This window comes from Gracilinanus agilis, chromosome 2, assembly GCF_016433145.1.
Source record: "Gracilinanus agilis isolate LMUSP501 chromosome 2, AgileGrace, whole genome shotgun sequence".
In the NCBI taxonomy this organism is placed as follows: domain Eukaryota; kingdom Metazoa; phylum Chordata; class Mammalia; order Didelphimorphia; family Didelphidae; genus Gracilinanus; species Gracilinanus agilis.
Genome location: NC_058131.1, coordinates 655,701,144 through 655,723,242, shown reverse-complemented (window position 1 = coordinate 655,723,242; position 22,099 = coordinate 655,701,144). Strand labels below are relative to the sequence as shown.

At 38.5% G+C, this 22,099-nt stretch overlaps 1 protein-coding gene across 1 annotated transcript in view; it reads left to right on the top strand.

Annotated features, from left to right (window-relative positions):
• MYO9A (myosin IXA) overlaps positions 1 to 20,911 on the top strand; it is a 232,246-nt gene extending 211,335 nt beyond the window's left edge. Inside the window, exons 40-42 of the mRNA XM_044665785.1 lie at positions 9,800 to 10,002; positions 11,023 to 11,165; positions 19,263 to 20,911. Of these exons, the coding sequence (XP_044521720.1) occupies positions 9,800 to 10,002; positions 11,023 to 11,165; positions 19,263 to 19,738 (822 nt within the window). The 3' untranslated portion in view covers positions 19,739 to 20,911. The remainder of the gene's footprint in view (positions 1 to 9,799; positions 10,003 to 11,022; positions 11,166 to 19,262) is intronic.
• The last annotated feature ends 1,188 nt before the right edge of the window (positions 20,912 to 22,099 follow it).

The window sequence follows — 22,099 nt, the reverse complement described above, 5'->3', positions numbered from 1 at the left end:
TGCACCCTTCCATTTTTCAGCATGTCTAATCAGCTTCAAAATAAGCCATTAATGATGACATCTAGGCCAACCCCACTACCCACACAGTTTATTTCCCAAAGATGTTTGATGTCACTATGAGAAAATCCAATTTGTTTCCCATCACTCCTCATTCTAACTGCACATCTGAGAGGGTGGGGGTGGGGATGGCAATAAGCATCACTCCCTCTTCCACAGCTTCACAGTCATTGCTTGGGCTAGTGTTGGATTAGATCCATTTCCTATGTCACTGGGTGCTCAATACATTTATTGAATGCACAGACATCTGCATGTGCTTTTTTCTGACAGCAAAATAGGCAGGAAAGTCATCTGATCCCAGGATACCATCCAAATTTGTCATGGAAAATGAGCAAAAGTTGCATTGAAAAATTAAAGCCATTTCTGAGGCATGCTTTAATAGTCCTGGTTAGGACCCAGCTAAATCTAAAGGGGAGACACCTTTCCAATGCAACAGACTTTACTTTGCAGACCATCTGGCCTAGCTGAGCTTTATTGCTGGTGCTGCAAAGAGACAATGAATCCACCCCATTCAAAGATTAAACATTCTCTTAGAGGGGGAATGATATGTACTCTAACCTTCTGCTTTCCTTTTCATGTCCTTTCTAATCCAGAAACCTGTACTAATTGCAGTTAGATTTATGAGCATAACCCGCAATTCAATCCCGGTATGTATTAAACATGTTGTAGTGTATCACAGCCGCGTTACATCCTTGCATGTCACTCATCCAGGAGTTGTACTGCTTGATCATCATTCATGGTTGTCCACATATCATGTGCAGCCGTAGGCCTTGGTCCTAGCCCCCAACCTCACTTACCCCTTAGCAAGGAGGGGGAGGTCTCCTGGAAAGAAAGGATGGACAGGGATCTGGCAGGGGCCAACACTTGGACTGGCTTCACAGTCTCTCAGACTCCTTGCTCCTTAACCATGGGTATGGATCACCCTCCAAAAGAACTTAAACATCCCTAGTTTAAAAGACTCTCCTTTTTGCAGCCCTGCCTCATAGAGACCAAAGGTGACCTCTAATCAACTGGTTTTCTTCTCTGCCTTTTGCCCCTTGTTTATTCTTACCAGTCACGCTTCCATTCTTATTCCCTTTTCACAGCTTCCTGTGTTGTCTGCCAATCTTTTTCCAGGTCCTTGCTTACTCTTTTTCACTCTCCTGTATTTGGTGTGATACATGTTGTCTGTTTGATGGAGAATAATGGATATCAAATCCAAATATTGAAAACTATAAGAGGATAGAAATCAACTTCCTAGCAAGCATTGCTCCACTGGATCCTTTGCTCCAGATTTCTCTCACAGATCTCTCTCCCTTCATTACTAGAAAGGCAGAGGACTCAGGCAGAGGTGCTCCCCATCCCCTCTCCACTTTACGGATGATAATTTTTCACAACCCCCACCCCTCTGGCCAGCTGTCCAGTGGGAGCACACAAGGGGTAAGGTGGGCAGCTCACAGATGGCAGAGCTAGAGGAGAATGAAGAGCTTGGGCCACTCCCGATCTCCATATACACCTCTAAGCACCTGCCCCTCTGCCCAGCAGCCCAATGGGAGCTCTTCCTTCCTCTCATGTCCAGGGCGTGGCACAGCTTAGCACTTGGTCTCTGGTGGGGGCCGGGCATAACACTCTGTCCAGGGGGGTGGGTCCTGGCACTCCATCTCTAAAAGGTTCACCATCACAGAACTATAGTAATTGAATAACCCTCAATTTAAAAAAATTATACAAATTGCATAAACCAGATTTCATTGTACTGATTTTTTAAAAATAAAGATTAATTCTATGCTCTAAATTTCAATTTGAAATGATATAATTTAATTTTGAAAATTAAATATGCTATAAATTTCTATAATACTCTTTCAAATAAAGTGGGGGAAACTAAGTAGTACCAAAAAAATTCATTTGTCACTATAGTATGTTTCATCTGTGTCTACAATTTCAGTAGTTGTCATCAGGTCCAGTCACACTGGTCTCACTCTGTCTTTCTCCATCTCTTGTCTCCATGCCTTAGTGTAGACTGTCAAGCTGTGCCTTGGAGGGAATGTCTTCCTCACAACCACCCTTTCCTTTCCTAATTTCTTTCAAAGCTTAGTGTAAACACTACCTTGTCCATGAAACTTTGCCCAATTGCCCACCAGCTGTTAGTACCTCCCCTCCCCTAAAAGTTACCTCTTTATTTATATTTATTTTTATTTTCACTTTTATATTTATTTATATAAGTACATATTATTTTCTCCAGGAGAATATAAGCTTCTCCAGGGCAGAGACTGTTTGATTTTTTGTACTCATAAACTTATTATTAAACATAGGAAGCACCTTAAAAATGCTGGTTGGTTGATTACTGGTAGAGCAGAGAAGAGTTCAGGGAAGATGCTGATAGTATCTAGAGATATCAGTCACTTATTTCACTAGCCTAAACTGAATGAAAGAGGAAGAAACCATCTAATATTTGAACGTAGAGGTTTATACTCATTTGTGAATATATTCAGTAAGGAAAGACCACTCTTCAGCCTTTTGATGAGTAGGAATTGTCTATGTTTCTTTCAGGCTTCTCAGTTTCAGCAGCAGCTAGAAAGAGAGCAAGTTTCAAAGTGACATCTCTGTGGAAAAAAGGGGAAGCAGGGCAGGGGAGTGGAAGCGGGTTAGTTGGTTAAAACATTCATCCCTATGCAACAAATCAGTATCTTCATCCAGCAGAAATTGTGCCACCCTTATAAATGAAGAGCTTCCAACCTAGAAAAGATGCAGAGTAAATTTCACTTGGCACCTCTTGTGTTACTGATAAACCATCTGGAAAATAGAATCCTGATTACAGATTACCTGTGCAGTTTGGAACAGAGAGATGGCAGTCAGAATTTGGGTTTCATACCCTAAGTATCCATTTGCCCACTTCCTGCATTATAACCAAACCAGGAAATTACTTACCTTATAAACTCTAAATCTGATTCTTGTAATTTATCTGCTTATTTTTTATTATAGTGTCATTCATTCTATATATCAGCCCTGATCTAATGAAGTACCAGTATCTTTCTGATTGCTTTCACATTCCTCCTCTCATTTACATTTGCATTTTTTGCCATCTTAATTCAGGCCTTTATCTCCTCCACACTACACATCTATCCTTAATTAATTCATAGATGAATTAGGTTATTCTGTTGAAACACCTTCAGTAGCTCCCTGTCATCTCCAGAACTCCTTAGCTTGGCACCGAGGACCTTCTATGACTTGGCACCAACCTACCTTTCCAGCCTTCCCCCTTAAATATTCTGTACTTCAACTGAACAGGTTACTCTCCATTTCCCAAACTTGTCCTTTTTGCTTCTTCCTCTGTTAACAATCTCACCAGAGCCAGGTTTCAATCCTTTTTTGCCTCTTGTATCCATCTTTTGAGATTATCCCTATACTAAAAGGCCCAAGTCATGTATTTTTATTTTAGTGACACCATCTTTTATTCCTTACTCTCAGGCAGTATGCATTCTTCCAATCTCTCATAAAACCTTACTTTTAGTGCTTCATCTAGGCATTTCTCTTTACTAGTTTGTGTTATATCTTTGGGCGTACCTGTCATTTCACTCAAATTTGATCATACCTTTCTTTGAAAATAATATCCCCCACCCCACTTACCTTTTCTTATAGAGTCAATATCAAAACAAATGTTGCAAAAGACAAAGTTAAAATGTTTTAGTTTCCAAAACAGTGTAGTACGCTTAAGGTAGCAGTGAAATTAGTTGTATGCGTACATGGGCAGCAGGTAAATAAATGGGGGAAGGGAGCACACTTTTATAAGCCTCTGCTCTCCATCTGCCACATTCCAGATGTCAGGGAAAGATCTCCAGGAATATTGCCATGATCTCTTCTTCTTGCTGTCAACCTGCTTTGCCTGCCTTCTTTTTCCATCATTCTACCCCAGCACTATGAGTGCCTACCTATCACTAAAACTAACATGCCCTAGAGCTCCCTCTAATCTGGACTTGCCTCACTTTTTCTCAGTCCCTACAAGCATTTTGACTCAGGGGTAATCCTCCCTGAGGTTCAAATAGTGCAGCCCAAAAGTTGTTTAACCTTTGAGAGGGCAATGGTGAAATAAGAATTAAGAGGAAGTAATAGTGGTCCCAGAGACAAGGGAGACTACTCAACTAGGACTTCCCTTGAGAACAACTGTCCCTCCATTCAAGGAGCTTGGAATCAAGATGAAAGACATGTACACAAAGCATGTATGCAGTATGACTGAACAAAGGCCAAAGGCAAGGGGGCTATAGGAGTAGAAATGCAATCTCAGCTCACTAAGTATCTCTATATTTTTGCTAAAGGTATCCACTAATAAAAAGTTTTGCCTTGATTACATTCAATTTTTATTAAATCCCATAGGTTTTAAAAATTTTATATTCTAAACTTAAGCACCCTCCATGAGCATTTACATATATACATGTCAGATCACAGAAAGGGGATGGTATTTGAAACCATGAGTCTCCATTTCTTAACACTTTTTAAAATATATATGTATGTATACATATATGTAATATATATTACATGAAGAAGGTTCTATGCATTACTTTGAAATCTGCCCTGCTTGAGTCTGCTTCCTACTGAATTTCCTTTTGTTCTCTTTTATGCCTTTAAAAAAATGTTTCAATGGCCTTCTAATTCACTTGTCACCCCCTCCAATGCCCCCACCCCAATTAAAAAACAGGGGAAAAAACCCTTGTAACAAATGAGCAAAACCAAGCAAAACAAATCCATATAATGGCCACATCCAGAAGTCTTCATCTTATTCTGCACTCTGAGTCCATCACTTCTCTTTCTTAGACATAGTTCTTGAAAAAATTATTTGCACATGCTGTTTTTACCTCCTCTCTTCTCCTCATCCCTTTGAATTCTGACTTCCTACCTCGTCACTGAACTGACACTATAATTTTTCCAACTTTTCTAATGATCTCTTAATTGACATATCTAAAGGTCTTTTTTAGTCCTAATCTTTTCCAATCTGTCTACTGAATTTGACTGTATTGACCACTCTCTTCTAAATACCTTTTCAGGTTTTTGTGACATTGTTGTCTCCTGGTTTATCTCATACCTGCCTAGATCATCCTTCTTGGTCTACCCATGAGTATTTGCTAGGGCTCTCTCCTGGGTTCTCTTGTCCCTCTCTTCTCTCTCAGCAACCTTTTTACCTCTAGAGGTTTAATTATTTCTGTTCATATGATTTCTCCTACTCCCATATTTATACATCCTGCCATGGTCTCTTCCTGGAACTTCATTCTCAAATCACCAAGTGCCTATTGCACATTTGAAACTGGATACTCCAAGAATATCTTATACTAAATATGTCCCAAATGAAACTATTTCTTTCTCCCTAAATTCTTCCTTCCTCCAAACTTCCTATTCCTATTGAAGACACTATTTTCCTTCCAATGTCTCCAATTTATTATCTCATAGTATCATTCATCCTATTTTCATGATGCTGGACTTCTCACTGTCCTTCACCCCATTTCTACCTTCACAACATCTCTTGCTTCAAACCTTTTCTCTCTATTCACCAAGTTGCCTCTCAGTTCAAGTCCTTATCACATCTTGATTAGATATTTTCAACAGCTTCCTAATTGATCTCCCTGTCTTTCATCTTAACAGGAAGCTTTCAAAGTAATTTTCCTCAAGCATAAATCTAACCATTTGACTTCTATGTATCCAACTGAGCCTCAGCTAATTAAAATTACATTTTATGTAGATGCAAACTACTTTGTATTAAATAACTAAATATATGTGTGTATTTTTTATATTTTATATGTATGTGTGTATATGTGTATATATATATGTATATACATATATATATTTGGAGGAGGGAGGGAGGGAGGGAAGGAGGGGGGGAGAGAGAGAGTTAGTTTCCTAGAATTTATGATCTTTAATTACTTCTCCTTGACCCATTTTCCAAGTCAGTTATTATATATTATATTAAAAATATACAATAGTTTATGCTTTTTAAAATGGTGTGGTTTTTTTTAGTCTTTAGATCTTGGTATATTTCTCAGTCTCAAGGGATCATTGATTTCTAATTGGTCTCTTCTAGTTTTTAGAAAGTTTGTTACTTGGCATAAGTTTTACCACTTTCTGTTCTAGGCTTTCATTTCCTCCTACCCAAAGACATATGTTGGGTATACATAGCAAGCAGCAGCATATTTACAGCAGCAAACAGCACACACCAGGTAGTATTAAAAATAATATAGAAATACATGATCTTTTTAAAGTAGATGAATTGGTAAGATAGTTGGAATGAGACATGAAGGAATGATAAATGGGCAGCTTCTGTAGTGCTATCTATATGTCAAGATAGCTAGAGGATCTGTGGTGGCCTTTCTTTGGTACATTTATAGAAGGGCATGGACAAAAACAAGTGTCATACAATGAAAAAGCATAGAGTTGCAGTCAGCATCAGTTGGAGGAAAAGCACTCATATCAATGAAATCAAAGATATTTTTAAAGTATCATTTTAAAATCATTGTTAAGAAGCTATAAATAGGAAAAGTGAATTGTCCTTCCTACTAGCCCTTAAAACCTTCAAATCTTATCAGGAATACTAAGATGTTAGGGAAAGGGCTGCTTTCTCAGACACAAACTACAATAGGCCTTCAGAAACATCAACTTAGAATATCCTTGCTCTGAAAATACAAAAGAAATTCCCTCTTCCTTTTTAAACATAAATATTTTCTGGGTGCCATTTTGTATACTAAATTGAATTTTTTGAAAACTTTTCTTCATTTGGTCAAATTAGCGCCATTCAGAGATGGAGTACATGGTTAGAAGCTAGGCTTAAACAAATGCCACTAAGAGCATTTCAGCAGCCTACTTATAAACCTTATCCCTGTCCTATCTGAAATTCTTAGAGAAGAGAGACAAAATATGTAAATCAGGTAAGTTACTAATTTCCTACTTAAAGGGTTTGAATAGTGACTGCTAGATCCGTGAAAAAGAGGACCAGACCTGGAGATAGAAGGACCTGGACATTTTCTAGCTATGTGAACCCAGGCCTGTCACTTAAACTTTGCTGTCTAGTCTTTACTGCTCTGCTGCCTTGGAACTGATATTGAATACTGATTCTAAGACAGAAGGTAAGGTTTTCTGTTTTTAATTTTTAAGGGATTTGAATAAAATCTTTTAAAAACTAAAAGTATCTTCCTTCATATGATTATAAAAGTCTGACTACAATATTCTGCCTATCCTGCTGCTAAATTATACTCCCTTGATTGGCTTTATCTTGAAACATAAATATGTCAGTGTCTGATATTCAATCCAAAAATCTTTGCAGTCATCCATTCTAGGGAGTTGCATTTAATGTGTTTTCCTGCTGCTTTACCTGGCTTAAGTCAAAAAGATTTTCTTTCTCCTCACTCTCCATCTTTTGAGTCTTACCAATCCTTTAAATTCCAGCTCATATTCCACCTCTTCCTTGAGGTCTTCTCTGATCTCCTTGTCAGTAACACCATTCCTCCTGGGACCTCACTAAGTATTTTGTTTCTCTCTTTCTGTTTTCCTTATATAGTATGGATATGCTTTGGTGTAGAGTACATAGCCTAAACTGTGAGGGCGAGGACCATGTCATCTCCAAACCTAGCACTGGGCTTACTGAGTGCTGGCTGGCCAAATGGTCAGCACCAAATGAACCTCAGAGAGGCTTTTTGTTTATTACATAAAAGACTGAGATAAGTATTGACATTTTCTGTGCTTAAAAACAGATCAAGGAAAGAAGATGAGCATGCAGAAGCAATTCTCCTGTGACCTTGATACCACTGTCACAGCACTGCTACAGTAATGGCAACCGTAATGGGAGTTTACTTTCAGATAACCTTGTTAGTTGAGTGTCTTATTCCCCTCATTTGTGGGGATAAAGAAATTGCCTAGGCACAGATGAGAATTTTTTTCTAGGTAACAAAATTCCATACGCTGAAGCTGGGACCCTGAAATCTCTTTGTACCTCTTTATATCTCGTGGACATGCTGTTTGCTCTCAAGCAAATGTTAGTTTTTCACTGATTATAGAAAAAACATCTCTTTGGGAACCCTTACATTCTAGTGAAATATTTATTTCAGGGAAACATATCCATGTGGATCCCTGAGTTTATTAAGAGAACACAGGAGACTGGCAATTTGGAACTGTAATCTAGTCTTGGCCAGAGCTTTCTCCTCATGGAGAATGATGCTACCAAGCCTGCTCAAAGTTGACCTAAACTTCCAGACCTAAAAGATACTCTGACCTTTTTCTATTATCTTTTTTTTGATGTCTCTTTGCAAATACAAGGCATTTTTGTGTTATGAACTAAATACTTAAAAGGCTTAGTGACAGACAGGCTAGTCTTTTACGTGGCTTAAGAGGCTTTCTCATCAGGTAACTTCATACTTATTGCTAGTCTTGATACATTTTGGTGATGGTATTAGGGATTCAGAATGTCTCAGAAGTCAACCCAGGGTTTAATAACGTCATCCTAATGGGGTACAAAATAGTTTAGAACCGTGTTTTTACATAACTCTTAACAACTAATCATATTGTCCTCTTTCATTGTCTGATATATTGCAATATGGATTCAGCTCGGTTCTCTTTGTTAAATCTCTCAAAATGTTGCTTAGAAAGGGTCATTTATCATGGACAACCATATATTTTGTGATGAATGTGCTCCTTCCCTTATGATAATTTCTTTTATCACTGGCTAGACTAATTCTTTGCCCTTAACACATTCTACCTTCTATCATTCTTATGCTATATTCTGTTCACGAGAGGATAGGGCTTTTATTTTTCATTTCTGAATGAAAATGAAAACATCTCATATAATAAACATTTAATGAAATGAAATAATTGAGTTAACCAAAGGAATACATTCTATTGTTTCTGTTTCTTGTCTAAAAAACATTTTTAACTTCTTAGTCACAAGTTCATCCCCAGGAAGCCAGAAGTAAAAATAAAGTCTTCATGTAATTTCTTCTCTTGTTTCTATTTGCATTGGAGTGAAGTAGGATGTCATTATAGTTGACAAATAAAATTACTCCCTATGCTCCTATTTTCCACTATATACTCAAAACAAGCAGTAGGGAAGTCAGTAGAGGGAAATAAAGAGAACATCTACTTCTAAGGTGAATTGATCTTCCTCCATTTTGCTAGCTAAAACAATAACAAATCTGATGCATTTCACCATTGTAAGTATATGTGTGCATAAAAAACACATGGAATCAAGACAGTTCTATTGTCAGCTTATCCAGATTCAAAGTGAGCATAAGAAGCTTACAGGTGTCATAGTTTTGCTTTCTTCCCTAGGATTCTCCTTCAGTATATTTACATAAGCCATACAAAATTTTAACCACTCTCTCAGGAAATACTTTTCTTCATATAGAAAGGTTTTCACAATGAAGATGAGCACCATGGCTTGTAGCCATGGTATATTGTGCCATATAACCATGATGGATTATGCTCTGCTAGTACCCTGTGATAAACTCAGGGGATCTGGGTCTTTATATCATTAAGGGGAAATTGAACCCTGTGTAATCTCCTTCCACCCTCTCAGGTTTCTTGCAGAGTTATTTTCAGGGTTTCTTTCCAAAACTGTAAACATGTTTGTGTTTAGTGGATGTTGTCTTAGTATCCTAAGGCTCCTGCCAATGACAGTTTGTGTGCATTTATTATCTCTACTCATCCAGTGGACTAAAAGCATGCTCATTGTCCTAAACTGTTTACCCAAAGAATATGAAGATATGAAGCTTTTTATATGTTTTTTTCTCTCCAGGGTAAAGGGCGTATTCGTAAGGGAAATCACCCAAATCCATCATCTCCTGTTGCAGTCCGGCTACCCTCCATGTCTGAAGTTCCAGAAGAAACTGTGACTAATGAGGAAGCCACAGAGGTGGATGTCACAGAGCAACAGCAGGCAGCCATGCAGCAGGAAGAGAGAGTGCTGACTGAGCAGATTGAAAACTTACAGAAAGAAAAGTGAGTTTCCATAGTGGGAGGGGGAAAATACTGTTTTTATGTTGTCCTTCTGTGAAGCCAATGGTACCGACATGGTGTGGTGTGTAGTAGAATGAGTCCTGGAATAGGAGTCAGGAGACCTGGGTTCTAGTCCTGATTCTTCTAACATCAAGCAAGTTATTTCATTTCTCCGGACCATGTGTTTTGAGTTGTTTCATTTGTTGTGATCCATTAGTGTTCATTGTTAAGATAACTGGCCTGGATTAAAAGTGATCATTTGGTTGCTGGGGTCCTTTTCTAACACTGAAACAAAGCAAAATTAATTTGGCTTAGATTATTTGGTATAATTTCATAACTTTACAGATAAAAAAATAGGCCCAGAAAGACTGACTTGCTCACTTATAGCCAGTCAGGGGCAGAAATAGGTCTAGAGCCCAAGTCTCCTGACCACCTATCTTTCTTTTTCCTACATTCCTGCTGGCCACCACCTTTGCTTAGCATGCTTTCAGTTTAATATGCACAAAACATTCAGCAAGTCTTACAGGAGAGCATCAAGTGTGTGAACCTATTATTAGGGCTTAGACTCAGAAGGAGTAAGTGGGAGCACCATTAGATCAGGAAGAATAAAGATTTGAGTAGAAATCTGGACTGAAATCTGAACCTTCTCATTAACAGATGTCCTGTGAGCAACAAGAGGCTGACCAGGGAGAAAGACAGCCTGCCAAATGTAAACCAGTTCTTGGCTGGAAAGGAGTGGGAGGAATGGTAGGGAGGGGAGGCGAGGAGAAAAAAACATTCTTATTTTCTATGGATTTTGTTGTGAAGGGGCTAAATAAAACCAATTCCCTATCCCCTACCCCACTATTTAAAGGACTTGACCTTTAGTATTTGCTGTTTTGCTTCAGGGTAATAGTCTTTTTCACTGTCTGAACTATAGCAAATGGGGCAGTATCAGTCACTTGTATTCCCATCTCCCAGGTCTTTTTTCCTAGATCTTCCTTCAGCTTGGGTTCTAATGGCCTTTCTGATTGGATTTTGCAGGGAGGAACTAACATTTGAGATGCTTGCCTTGGAACCCCGGGCCTCAGATGATGAAACACTTGAGTCTGAAGCCTCAATTGGCACTGCTGATAGCTCTGAGAATTTGAACTTTGACTCTGAAGGAGCTTTCTCTGATAAATCAGGTAACTATTGAATCATTCATTTTTTCCTATGTATTTGATTACTAAAGAGACAGAGATTCCCAATACTTCTCATTTCCTCTTTGGTACTTAAACTTTCATCCTTCCTAATTTGAAATGACTTCTCAGTCATAGGTCCTTCAGTGCTTATGGGCAGTGAATTAGGAATGAAAAAATGAAATTTTCTTTTTTTTTAGTTTTTTTTAAACAGGCATTTATTTATATTTTTTCTCAATTACATGTTTAGACATTTGGTTGGTTTTTAAAATTTCAAATCCTAAATTCTCTCTTTCTCCTCACTGAAGAAGGTAAGCAATCTTATATAGATTTTCATGTGAAATTATATAAAATATTTTTCCATATTAATCCTTCTGTGGAATAAACTCAACCCACCCCCCTTCCACCCCCCCCACCCCACCGCCAAAAAAAAAAGTGAAATGTGTGCTTTTGTGCAGATTCAGACTCCATTAATTCTTTCTGTGGAAGCAGTTGGCATTTTTCATCATGAGTCTTTTGGGGTTATCTTGGCATATTGTATTGCTGAGAATAGGTTATTCATGGTTGTTACTGGGTACATTATTTTCCTGGTTCTGCTTATTTCACTCTGCATCTGTTCATGTAGATCTTTCCATTTCTTTCTGAAATCATTCTCTACCATCATTTCTTAACAGCACAATAATCTGTCACCATCATTTACCACAATTTGTTCAGCCATTCCTCAATTGAGGGACATCTCTTTAGTTTCCAATGCCTTGCCACCACAAAAAGAGCAGCTATAAATATTTTGTTCAAGTAGATCCTTTCCCAGTTTTTTTTTTATCTCTTTTATCTATAGACCTAGTAATGGTATTACTAGATCAAAGGGTCTGCATTGTTTTATAGCCCTTTGGGCATAATTCTAAATTGCCCTCCAGAATGGTTGAATCAGTTTACAACTCCACCAACAATGCATTAATGCCCCAATTTTGCCACATCCCCTCCAACATTTACCACTTTCCTTTACTCTACCATATTAGCCAATCTGGTAAGTGGAAGGTGGCACCTCAGCATTGTTTTAATTTGCATTTCTCTATTTTAAAGGGATTTAGACAATTTTTTCATGTGATTATTTATAGCTTTGATTTCCTCATCTGAAAACTGCCTTTTCGTATTCTTTAACAAATTTATCAATTGGGGAATGACTTGGATTCTTATAAATTTGACTTCATTTTTTACATATTTGAGAAATAAGACCTTTATCAGAGAAATTTGTTAAAATTTTTTCCCAGCTTGTTTCCCTTCTAATTTTGGTTGCATTTTGTACAAAAAAACTTTTAATTTAATATAATCAAAATTATTCATTTTACATCTTGTAAATTCTTCTCCATAGATCTGTAATATCACTCTTTACATTTAAATCATATATCCATTTTGACCTTTTCTTGGTATAGGGTGTGAGATATTAATCTAAATCTAATTTTTGCCTTATTGTTTGCTAAATTTCCCAGCAGTTTTTCTCAAATAGTAAGTTCTTCTCCCAAAAGCTGGGATCTCTGTGTTTGTCAATACTAGATTTCCAAGGTCATTTACCTTTAATTTGTTCCATTGATCTACCCTTCTATTTCTTAACCAATATTAAATTTTTTTGATGATTACTGCTTTATAGTACATTTTAAGATCTAGTACTGCTAGGCCACTATCTTTCACTTTTTTTTTTTTCATTAGTTCCCTTGATAATCTTGATCTTTTCCCAGTTCTAATTCTTACGGAATTTTTTTCTTCAGTGAGTTTTTATGCCTCCTTTTCCATTTGGCCAGGAATTCTTTTTTTTCCTCAGTAAATTTTGTATACCTTTTCCCGTTTGTCCAGTTCTTTTTTTTTAAGAAGTTCTTTTCTTCAATGGGTTTTTGTGCTTCTTTTAGCAATTGGTATATTCTGAGGTGTTTTTATTTATATGTAAGAAATAAAATGAATATAAAAGGAGAGATTTAAAAATATTATGGTTTTTAAAGATTTATTGGTAGCCATTAGAAAAATGAAGCTACGTGCCATGTTAAGAGTCGGTTTGAAAGACCTGCCATTTCCTCCACCACCATGCTGCTTCAGCTGGAAAAAGAGAGCAAGCCAATTCAGTCCTCAGTCTTTATCCTTCTTTCTATGTTATTACACTTCTTGTCTACATGATTACACAGTTGGCTCTTGGAAAATGTAGTTTGAAAATCAGAAACCTCAAAATTTCAATTGCATATTCCCCCGAGAGCCAAGGGCGACTGGTCTCCCCAAAGACTCTTATAAATATAACTAACTTTTAATTACAGAAATTTTGGGGATAAAAAGAAAGGAGGACAAAAACAATGATCCTAAGATTGCTAGGCACATTGACAAAAAGCCAACTAGGGGGCAGTCCCCTTTGCCATAAGAATGTACATTCAAAACAAATGCATTCAACTCCCCATAGTTCAATCAACTGCACTCCAAAGTTCATTCTGGATCTTCTTGATGCAATGTAGGTTTCTTCAGGCCTCTTCTTGGTGCCTTCTCCAAATAGGTTTGTTGTCTGGATTCTGGGGAGATGGCAAATTTCTTAACCTGAAATTACTCTCAAAAGAATTTAAACTTTACATTATAGATTATAATACATACATTCTGATTATAAAACATATACACCCCTCTGAGGAGAATTCAATAATACATTGAAGAGGATTAAGGCCAACATCCAGATTAGCTAAGGATGCATGCTGAGTTTTGGGGTTGTATGAGTCAATTGGCAAAAGAAATAAAGATAAAAAAAAATCCAAATAAAAGACAAAAAGTAACTTGTGAGTGAAATGTAAAATATCAAAGTCTTATGTGCAAAAATATAAGGAAAATAAACTTATAGCAGATCCTTGAATCAAGGCCCAATTAAAGTGATTTAAGCAATTGTGCAATTACCCCCATAACTGCAGAAAGTTGCCACACTTATAAGAGAAAGAAAAGGACCAAAAGTTTTTGTGTGTGTGAAAGGGAAGTGTCTTTCCCTTGTCTGATTTGCTTTGACTCTCAGGGATCGGGCAAGCCAGGATGATGGCCAACCTTTGGTACTTGACTAGGATAAAGCTCAGGGAAGTCTGGCCTCTAACATATGTCAGAACAGCTGTAACCCCGAACCTCACAGGAAGTTCAACCCCTTTAGTATTGGCATAGAAGTTCCTCAATCCTACCTGGATTGATATGGTCTTTTTTGACCTTGTGCTACTAGGCACTGTGCAATTTCTCACCAATCCCATTGGGACTGGGTGGTCTCTTTGACGTTGTGGCTCTTGTGTTCCCTTCTCCTGGAATCAGACAGAATCATTAATCCCAGACCCATAATATTTACCAATAATTGGCAGGTTACCGCAGTCTAAAGCTTTTTTGGGTATGCATTAATATTACAGCAGTTATATATTTATATTAAACTTATATTATTGTAAAATCAAAAAGGATTAACATTGTTTATATGTACTTAAAGTACAAGAAACGAGAAAAAGAGAAAAATAAAAAATCCTCAAATACTATATTGCACATAGAAGGGAAAAAATAATAAAAGAATGTTTTAAAAATCAAAAATATATATCTTAGAATCAGTGAAAGGTTTCTCACCCAAAAATGAGATGCATTTCCTTTTAAACTTTGCCATGAACTACTGAGTGAAAATTATTTTTACAAAATAGAAGATTTATAATGCACATTCAAATAAAGTATCAAAATTTCCAAAATTATAATAACACATTTAAAGACAATAGCAAACAAACCCATTTTATATATAACCACTTGCTATGATGTTTAAAAAGAAAATGTATACTTATCACAAATTCAACAGGTATAGCAAATCATTCAGCCTTGGCTGAGATATTCTGTTACTGCCTCCATCCAAATGTGGAGCAGAGCCTAAAAAAAATCTGATAAAAACCTCTTGAGTCTAAAATATAATCAAGGATTCTAGATTCTTCTGATTGGAAAGTAAATTAAAATAAAGAGTTAAAATATCAAACCATACAGGAGCTCTTTTGGCTTCCTGCTTTTATATATAGGTAGGAAATTTCTATTTGTTTTCTCTACCTTTTAAGACAGCTTTATATATTTATATATATATACATATATATATACACACACATATACATATATCATCCATTCAGAAGTTACTATAAAATCCTAAAGTCAATTTTTAAGATGCTTATAAAATTAAAATTTAAGTTCTTAAGTTATCATAGTCTTCAAGGTTGTATTATTCTAGATAGAATAAAAACTGTTAAGACAACATGTGACCCCGATAGTTGAGATGACAAAGTCAGTATATGTAAGACTTATGGATTTTTACAACTTAAAAAAATTTAAGATGTTCATGGTCTTTTTACAATGATTTGTTATTTGGTAAAATCATATAACAGAATAGATACCAATTTAGCTTAATACAGATAAACTTAAAAAAATTTAAACCTTGAAAAAATTAGCAAATACAATATAAGCAAATGACAAATTACAACAAGTGTAATTAAAGACCTTTTTACTAATCCCAATAGATTTGCTCAAGGAACAAGAAAATCATGAACAGAATTTATCTAGCAGCAAACTTCATTAGCTTAAAAAATTATTCAGTGTAACAGAGATATTGATCAGATTAATATATGAACTTAAAACAGCAAAATTAATCATAAAACAATCAGCAAAATACAATAAGATACAGAGACTTTCAAAAAACAATGGAGTTTGAGGTTTAAAATCCACCTCCACTCTTTTAAAAATTCCATTCAAGTTCCTTTTATCTGAGCTCTGCACTGAGCAGTGTGGATGACCCTCATAATGGTTATAGTTCAGAGGTTGGGCAGGCTCAAATGCCAGTGTGCCTAGGAGGTTGAATTTCTCCCCTGAATCTCAGGCAAGATAATTACAAGGAATGGTTTGAAATAGGCAATGCAGGCCATGCTTGCCATTCTACTTCCTGTTTGAAGAATAAAAGCTAGGGCCCACATGGAAGCCAATTGAGATAGGGGCTAGAAAAGCCCCTGGCTGGAAAACCCTTGTGGAGAAGCTTGTGGTGGGGGTGAGTGGCTAGATAAGCGAGTAGGTAGGGCTTGAAAAAAACACCACATGGAGGGGCTTGTGGGCATAGATGCTTTCCTCTGTTAAAAGTCCTTAATGTCTATGAGGAAACACACTTGGGCTTCCAAGGAAACTCTCCAGTGTGCACAATGGAAATGAAGGGGTTTATACTTCCCAAGTCTCTGCGCAGCGCCTGGGGTCAGAGGCAGCAACAGCATTAGCAGGTGTAGCTGGAACAGCAGTGAGAGAACAGCTAGATCTGGGATCAGCAATTGGGCGGAGCTTCCATGGAGGGGTTGGGGAGGAGTCATGGGGAATGTAAGAAACAGGCAGGAATAGGCTGCTGGAAAAATGATTTTCCCCTTTCCCGGAGAAGTAGGTGGGGGGGGGGGGGGGGGGGGCTGAGGAGAATAGGGAAAAGAGAAAAAACAAAGACACAAAAAATGGCAGAAGCGGGTCTGAAGCTCTGGAGATAATTTGGTGTTCTCAGAATTCTGCCTGTCAGGGGAGGGGAAAGAGTCATGACAGAAGAAGCGTGGCTTATTAGGCTATCTGAAAAAAAAAGAGTTCTTTGTCCAGTGTAAGAAATAAAATGGATATAAAAGGATAGATTTTAAAATATTATGGTTTTAAAAGATTTATTGGTAGCCAATAGAAAAATGAAGCCATGTGTCATGTTAAGAGTCAGTCTGAAAGACCCGCCATTACCTCTGCCACCATGCTGCTTCAGCTGGTAAGAGAGCAAGCCAATCTAGTCCTCAGTCTTTATTCTTCTCTCTACATTATTATGCTTCCTGTCTACTCGATTACATGTCTACGCAAGAGAGGAAGCCAGTTGGCTCTTGGGAAATGTAGTTTGAAAGACTCCTAAACTTCCACAGGAAGTTTAGATCAGAGACCTCAAAATTTCAATTACACATATAAAAAATATTTTCTTTAGTATTTTTAATGCCTTAATTATCTATTAACTATTGACTCTTTTTTCATGATTTTCCTGTATCATTCTCATTTCTTTTCCCAATTTTCTTCTAGCTCATATTTTATTTTTAAAATCTTTTTTTGAGCTCCTTGAATAATTCTTTTTGGGATTGAAAATAATTTACATTTTTCTGGAGGCTTTGGATGCAATAGACTTTCTGTCTTCTTAGTTTGTATTTTCATCTTCCCTGTCACCAAATTAACTTTCTATTTTGAATTTCTTTTTGTTGTTAAGTCTTTTTTAGTCTTTGTCTTTTAACTTTAAGGGGGGGTGTGGCACTTGTTACAAGTAGACTCTATTCATATGGTAAAGAGTCTTCTATTCCAAACTTCATGTTTGCCTTGCAGCTGCCTTCAGAGCTAGCTCTGGGAAGTTGAAAATTTTCAGTTCTTCTAAGGCGATATAATGTAAGGAGTGGTGTATTTAATACTCTTCCAGCCTGTGCTCTTTTCCCCCTTGAAACTGTGACTAGGGTCGTCCCCTGTTCACCTGGGACTGCAAACCAGGACTGTGACTGGGAATTTTGTGTGGGCAGTGCAACAGAGTCCTGTACCCAGAGCCAACAAAGGGACCCCAGTAATCTCCTTCTGAGCAGTTGTCTAGCCCCCTTACTGTCTGTGTGTCTGAGAGTTCTGGAAGCCTTATTGGTAGTTCAGCTGCCCTCAAAATCCACACAGCCTTCCTAAAGGGGCCTGCCTTAGCATAATGTTCTGTGCTTCACTCCTACCCTCCTGAGATAGACCTTTTGAATTAACTTGGGCTGAAAAATTGTTTCACTCCATCCTTTTGTGGGTTCTGCTGTTTCAGAATTTGTTTTGAGGCATTATATCAAAGTTGTTTAATTTAGTAGACATCAGGTGGGTCTCTGTATATCTTCTCCACCGTCTTGTCTCTACCCAGTAAGTGAATTTTTAAAAACCATTTACTGGGGTAGTAACTTAGTGGATCAAGAGCCAGGCCTAGAGACAGGAGGTCCTGGGTTCAAATATGGCTTTAGATGTTCCCTTCCTATGTGACGTGGGGCAGGTCACTTAACTCCCATTGTCTACCCTGCTTTGGAACTGAGACTTAGTATTGAACCTAAAACCCATGGCAAGGGTTTTTTGTTTGGTTGGTTTTGTGCAAAGCATTGGAGATACAGATGCAAAAGAAAGTTAAGCTTCAGTAGAAATGGAAAGGTCCAAAAGCTCTCAAGGGCACAAGAGTGGATGATGGCAAAGCCAGGGGCTCTTTGGTTGTATCTGTAGGTCATGTGATAGGTTCTGAGTCCAAAAGAACTAGCCACAGAGCATGTGATGAAGCCTCGAGGACTCCAGGGCAAAGCAAAGGGTAACTTGGGGTCTTCCATGTCACCAAAAGAGACAGACTTGATGTCTCCATGTCCTATATTCAGTGTAATCAGGCAGACAGTCCAGATGGGTTCTGGTGAGCTAGGCCAGAGGAGCAGGTGAAGTGATGGTAGGTTCACTTTCCACTTCCCAGATGGCCCAGATGGGTTCTGAGCAACGCAAGGGAGAAAGTGCCCCAGTGGATAACCGGTGTGCAGCCCCTTTGTGAGCCTTCTGTGGTTCTTAGGTACTAAAGATTTCAAATTGTGGTTTCTTCTATTGTGGGGGCAATTTCTAAGGGGGAAATGGTTTCTCTTTATCGTAGTGTATAGCTAAAATGCACAGCCAGTATTGTAACTTGGTTTCTGTCTCACCTTATAATGCCTTTTGTTGTATTACTTGGCCCCCTCTGACAGTGTCTGGTGAAACCTAGGACTTCTTCTCTGAATGCTTTTAAATACATAACAATAAAATGTATTAGGATTATAAAGGAAACCACTTATACTGAAATATTGAACTAAAAGATCTCGGGAAGGAATTAAGTGGGCGGGGGGGGGTTGGGGGGGATGTGGGGGGGGGCTGAACTGAGCCACATGGCCCTATGTGACATCCCCTTGTTGACTTTACCTCTGTTTCAGATAAGTCTTCCCAGCCCAACCTTTAATAGGCATACATTAAAGTCTGTTCGTGACAGTGATAATTATCATTATAGAGAGCATTGCTTGACTTTTGTCTTTTTCATTTTGCCAGAGAAAAGTTTAGCACTTGGCTCCCTGAAGCCTTCTAAGATTGAATCATCAACTAAGTTGCGAAGGCAGCTGAAAAAACAACAGGAATCTCTGGATTCAGTGGACTTTGCCGTTTCCTCTCTGTCTCCGTACAGCGTAGCCTCTTCTCATGGGACCAGAAAGCGATTTCAGATTCATTCCAAATCCCCCTTCTACCGAGCTGCTTCAGTTGGCGAGACCCCCGAGTCCCGGCTAGTGGTGGAAGGTTCCCTGTACCAGGCCAGGACCCTGGAGGATAGGCCTCAGTTCATTAGCCGAGGCACATTCAACCCTGAAAAAGGCAAACAAAAACTCAAGAATGTGAAAAACTCACCCCAGAAAACCAAAGACCTCCCAGAGGGGACATTAGGGGCAAGTCACAAAAGAAATGCGGATCCTGACTGTGGTGCTACCCAGCAACAGATTCTTTATGGGAACAGCAAAGAGTTCATGGTCTGACCCAGCAGGCGCCTGTCCCCTCACCGCCACAGAGTGGTGGCAGCATCTCATCTTAGGGTTTTCCCCTGTCATGACGCTCACTCATAGCCGTCCATCCTAGGCACCGTCATCAGCAACTGTCCCGCCTCCTGCCTGAGCCAAAGCAGCCGCTGCCGGCTTGGATCCCGGCCTCCCAGGGGGATAGTGGAAAGGAGGAGCCAGACAGGCTCAGCGAAACCTGCCGGGAAGAGTTGTAGCTGTGGCTTTAGCTGTTCTTAACTTGGGGAAACTCAGAACCTGCCAGGATTTATTCTTTGAACAGATGTCCAAAGAACTGCAGAAGGCTTTCCCAGTTAGCTCTATGGGGCTTTGCCTTTGCCTCTTCTCCCTTCTCCCCAGCAATCTACCACCGTCTGAGTCGGAGTGAGCGATGGGGCGCAAAGGCAGGCATGGCGGGCCTCTTGGACCAACAGATGGTTGACCCGCAAGGAATAGGTCCGTTCTTCTTGACCTCAAACGCAAAGGTTATAGACTTGGATATGCTTGGGAGTACGTAGAGGCTGCAGCTGATTTAAACTTTCCCAAGGACCTAGAACAAATGAATGGAGCTCTTCACTCCAGACTATTTATAATGCACTCCACTTTGTTGTCAAGTGAAAATCACAAGGCTCTCATTTCCATTAAACAATCAGAGCATGTCTCACACACTATAGGGTTATGCAATGAAAGAAGAGATTATTTTATTTTATTTTATTTTGTTAAGATGTCAGAATAACCAATGCCAGTTTGACTCCTGGTTGGTTTGCGCCAAATACACAAGTGTGCCGAGTTTTCAATAGCCATACAACTCCCGTGTTCCCTGGGCGCAAAGAACCAGGTTCCTTTTTTTTTTTTACATTTTATTAGATCTGTGATCCTCAGACTTTAAAGCTGCATCATAATCCCTCTTGTGTTGCTCTGTATCCACTGATCATCAAACAAGAGACAGCATATTAACAACTCGTTCTGCTGGAAAATCATCAGGAAAGTCTCACCCCTACCCCAAAAAGTGTGACTGTTTAATTATATCTTCCAAAACGTTCATATGCAATAGTGCATGAATAAATGTTACAAAAAGCTGCCAAAAGGAAAATACTATTTTTTAAAATGTGACCCAACTAACTTTTCTCTCTTTTTCCTCAGACCATCAGTATTAAACAGATAAAAAAAAAATCAAGGACTACTTGAAGCTATTTTTATTAATCTTCTGGTTGCTGAAGTTTACTGTAAATATATATTATATATAATATATATACATACATACAGAAATAGGTGTGTGTGTGTGTGTGTGTGTGTGTGTGTGTGTGTGTGTGTGTGTGTGTGTGTGTGTGTCTTTTTAAACTCTTTCCCATGGAATCTTTTCCCACAGTGAAGAGCAGGGGAGAGACAATGGGCCATCAGAACTGAAGACAAAATTCTCGTTTGTGTGTTTGGGGAAAGCAATGCCATTTTTCACCACAGAGGGTCCCCATACACCTCATGATGAGCTCTCATCCTAAGCTTCTTAGCATTTGTGAGATTCTAAAATTTGTCTTTGCTATTTATAATGTGTGAGGAATGAAGGTGTGCTCGCCTCGCTGAACTGTGACACCCTTTCTTGAGATATGTGAAAATGTTATTTTTGAAGTTCCTAATGCAGTTTGTCTAATTACCATATGCACTGTTCTGAGAAAGAGGATTTGCCATCCTTAACCTTAATGTCTGGGTGGGTTTATTCCTAACATTGTCTTGTGACCTGTCATAAGTCGGCTCCATTATTATTAAAACTTGTCTGAACTAAATATTAAGACCTTCTGTGAGACAGTCTCTCAGGTTACACAGCATTCTGAGTTACCAACATACTGCTGGTTGGTTGTGCATAAGCTGCACAACAAAGATGGCATTTTTTGGACCAACAGGCCTAAGGCATCATTCCGCATGGTGGCTGCAGGTAACAGTGGACTTCCTGACCAATTGTTCTCCTGTGCTCTAAGTGGTTTCTGCTAGGGATAGGAAGACTTCAGACTCCAGAGTAGAATAACCATATGATTGAATATCAGATTTGTCCCCATTATTTTAAAGTTCATATTTTTCAGCATATTGTGGAGCTCAGCATGGAGTAGGTGGGGGAAGATGGGAAATAACAAATTCTAGTCTTGTGCAGTGGCAGAGATGGGTTCTCTAAGCATCATTATAGAAATACTTCTGTTTTAAAGCTCTCCACAGAGTACCCTTTCTCATCAGGTTCTGTAGAAATAAATTTGGGAGCCTTTTCACATGAGGAAAATGATTCATTTTCCTCCTGGGCCAACCTCACCTGACTGGCTCTCCCTTCCCCACTCTCTAGCTCTTATAAACATTGGA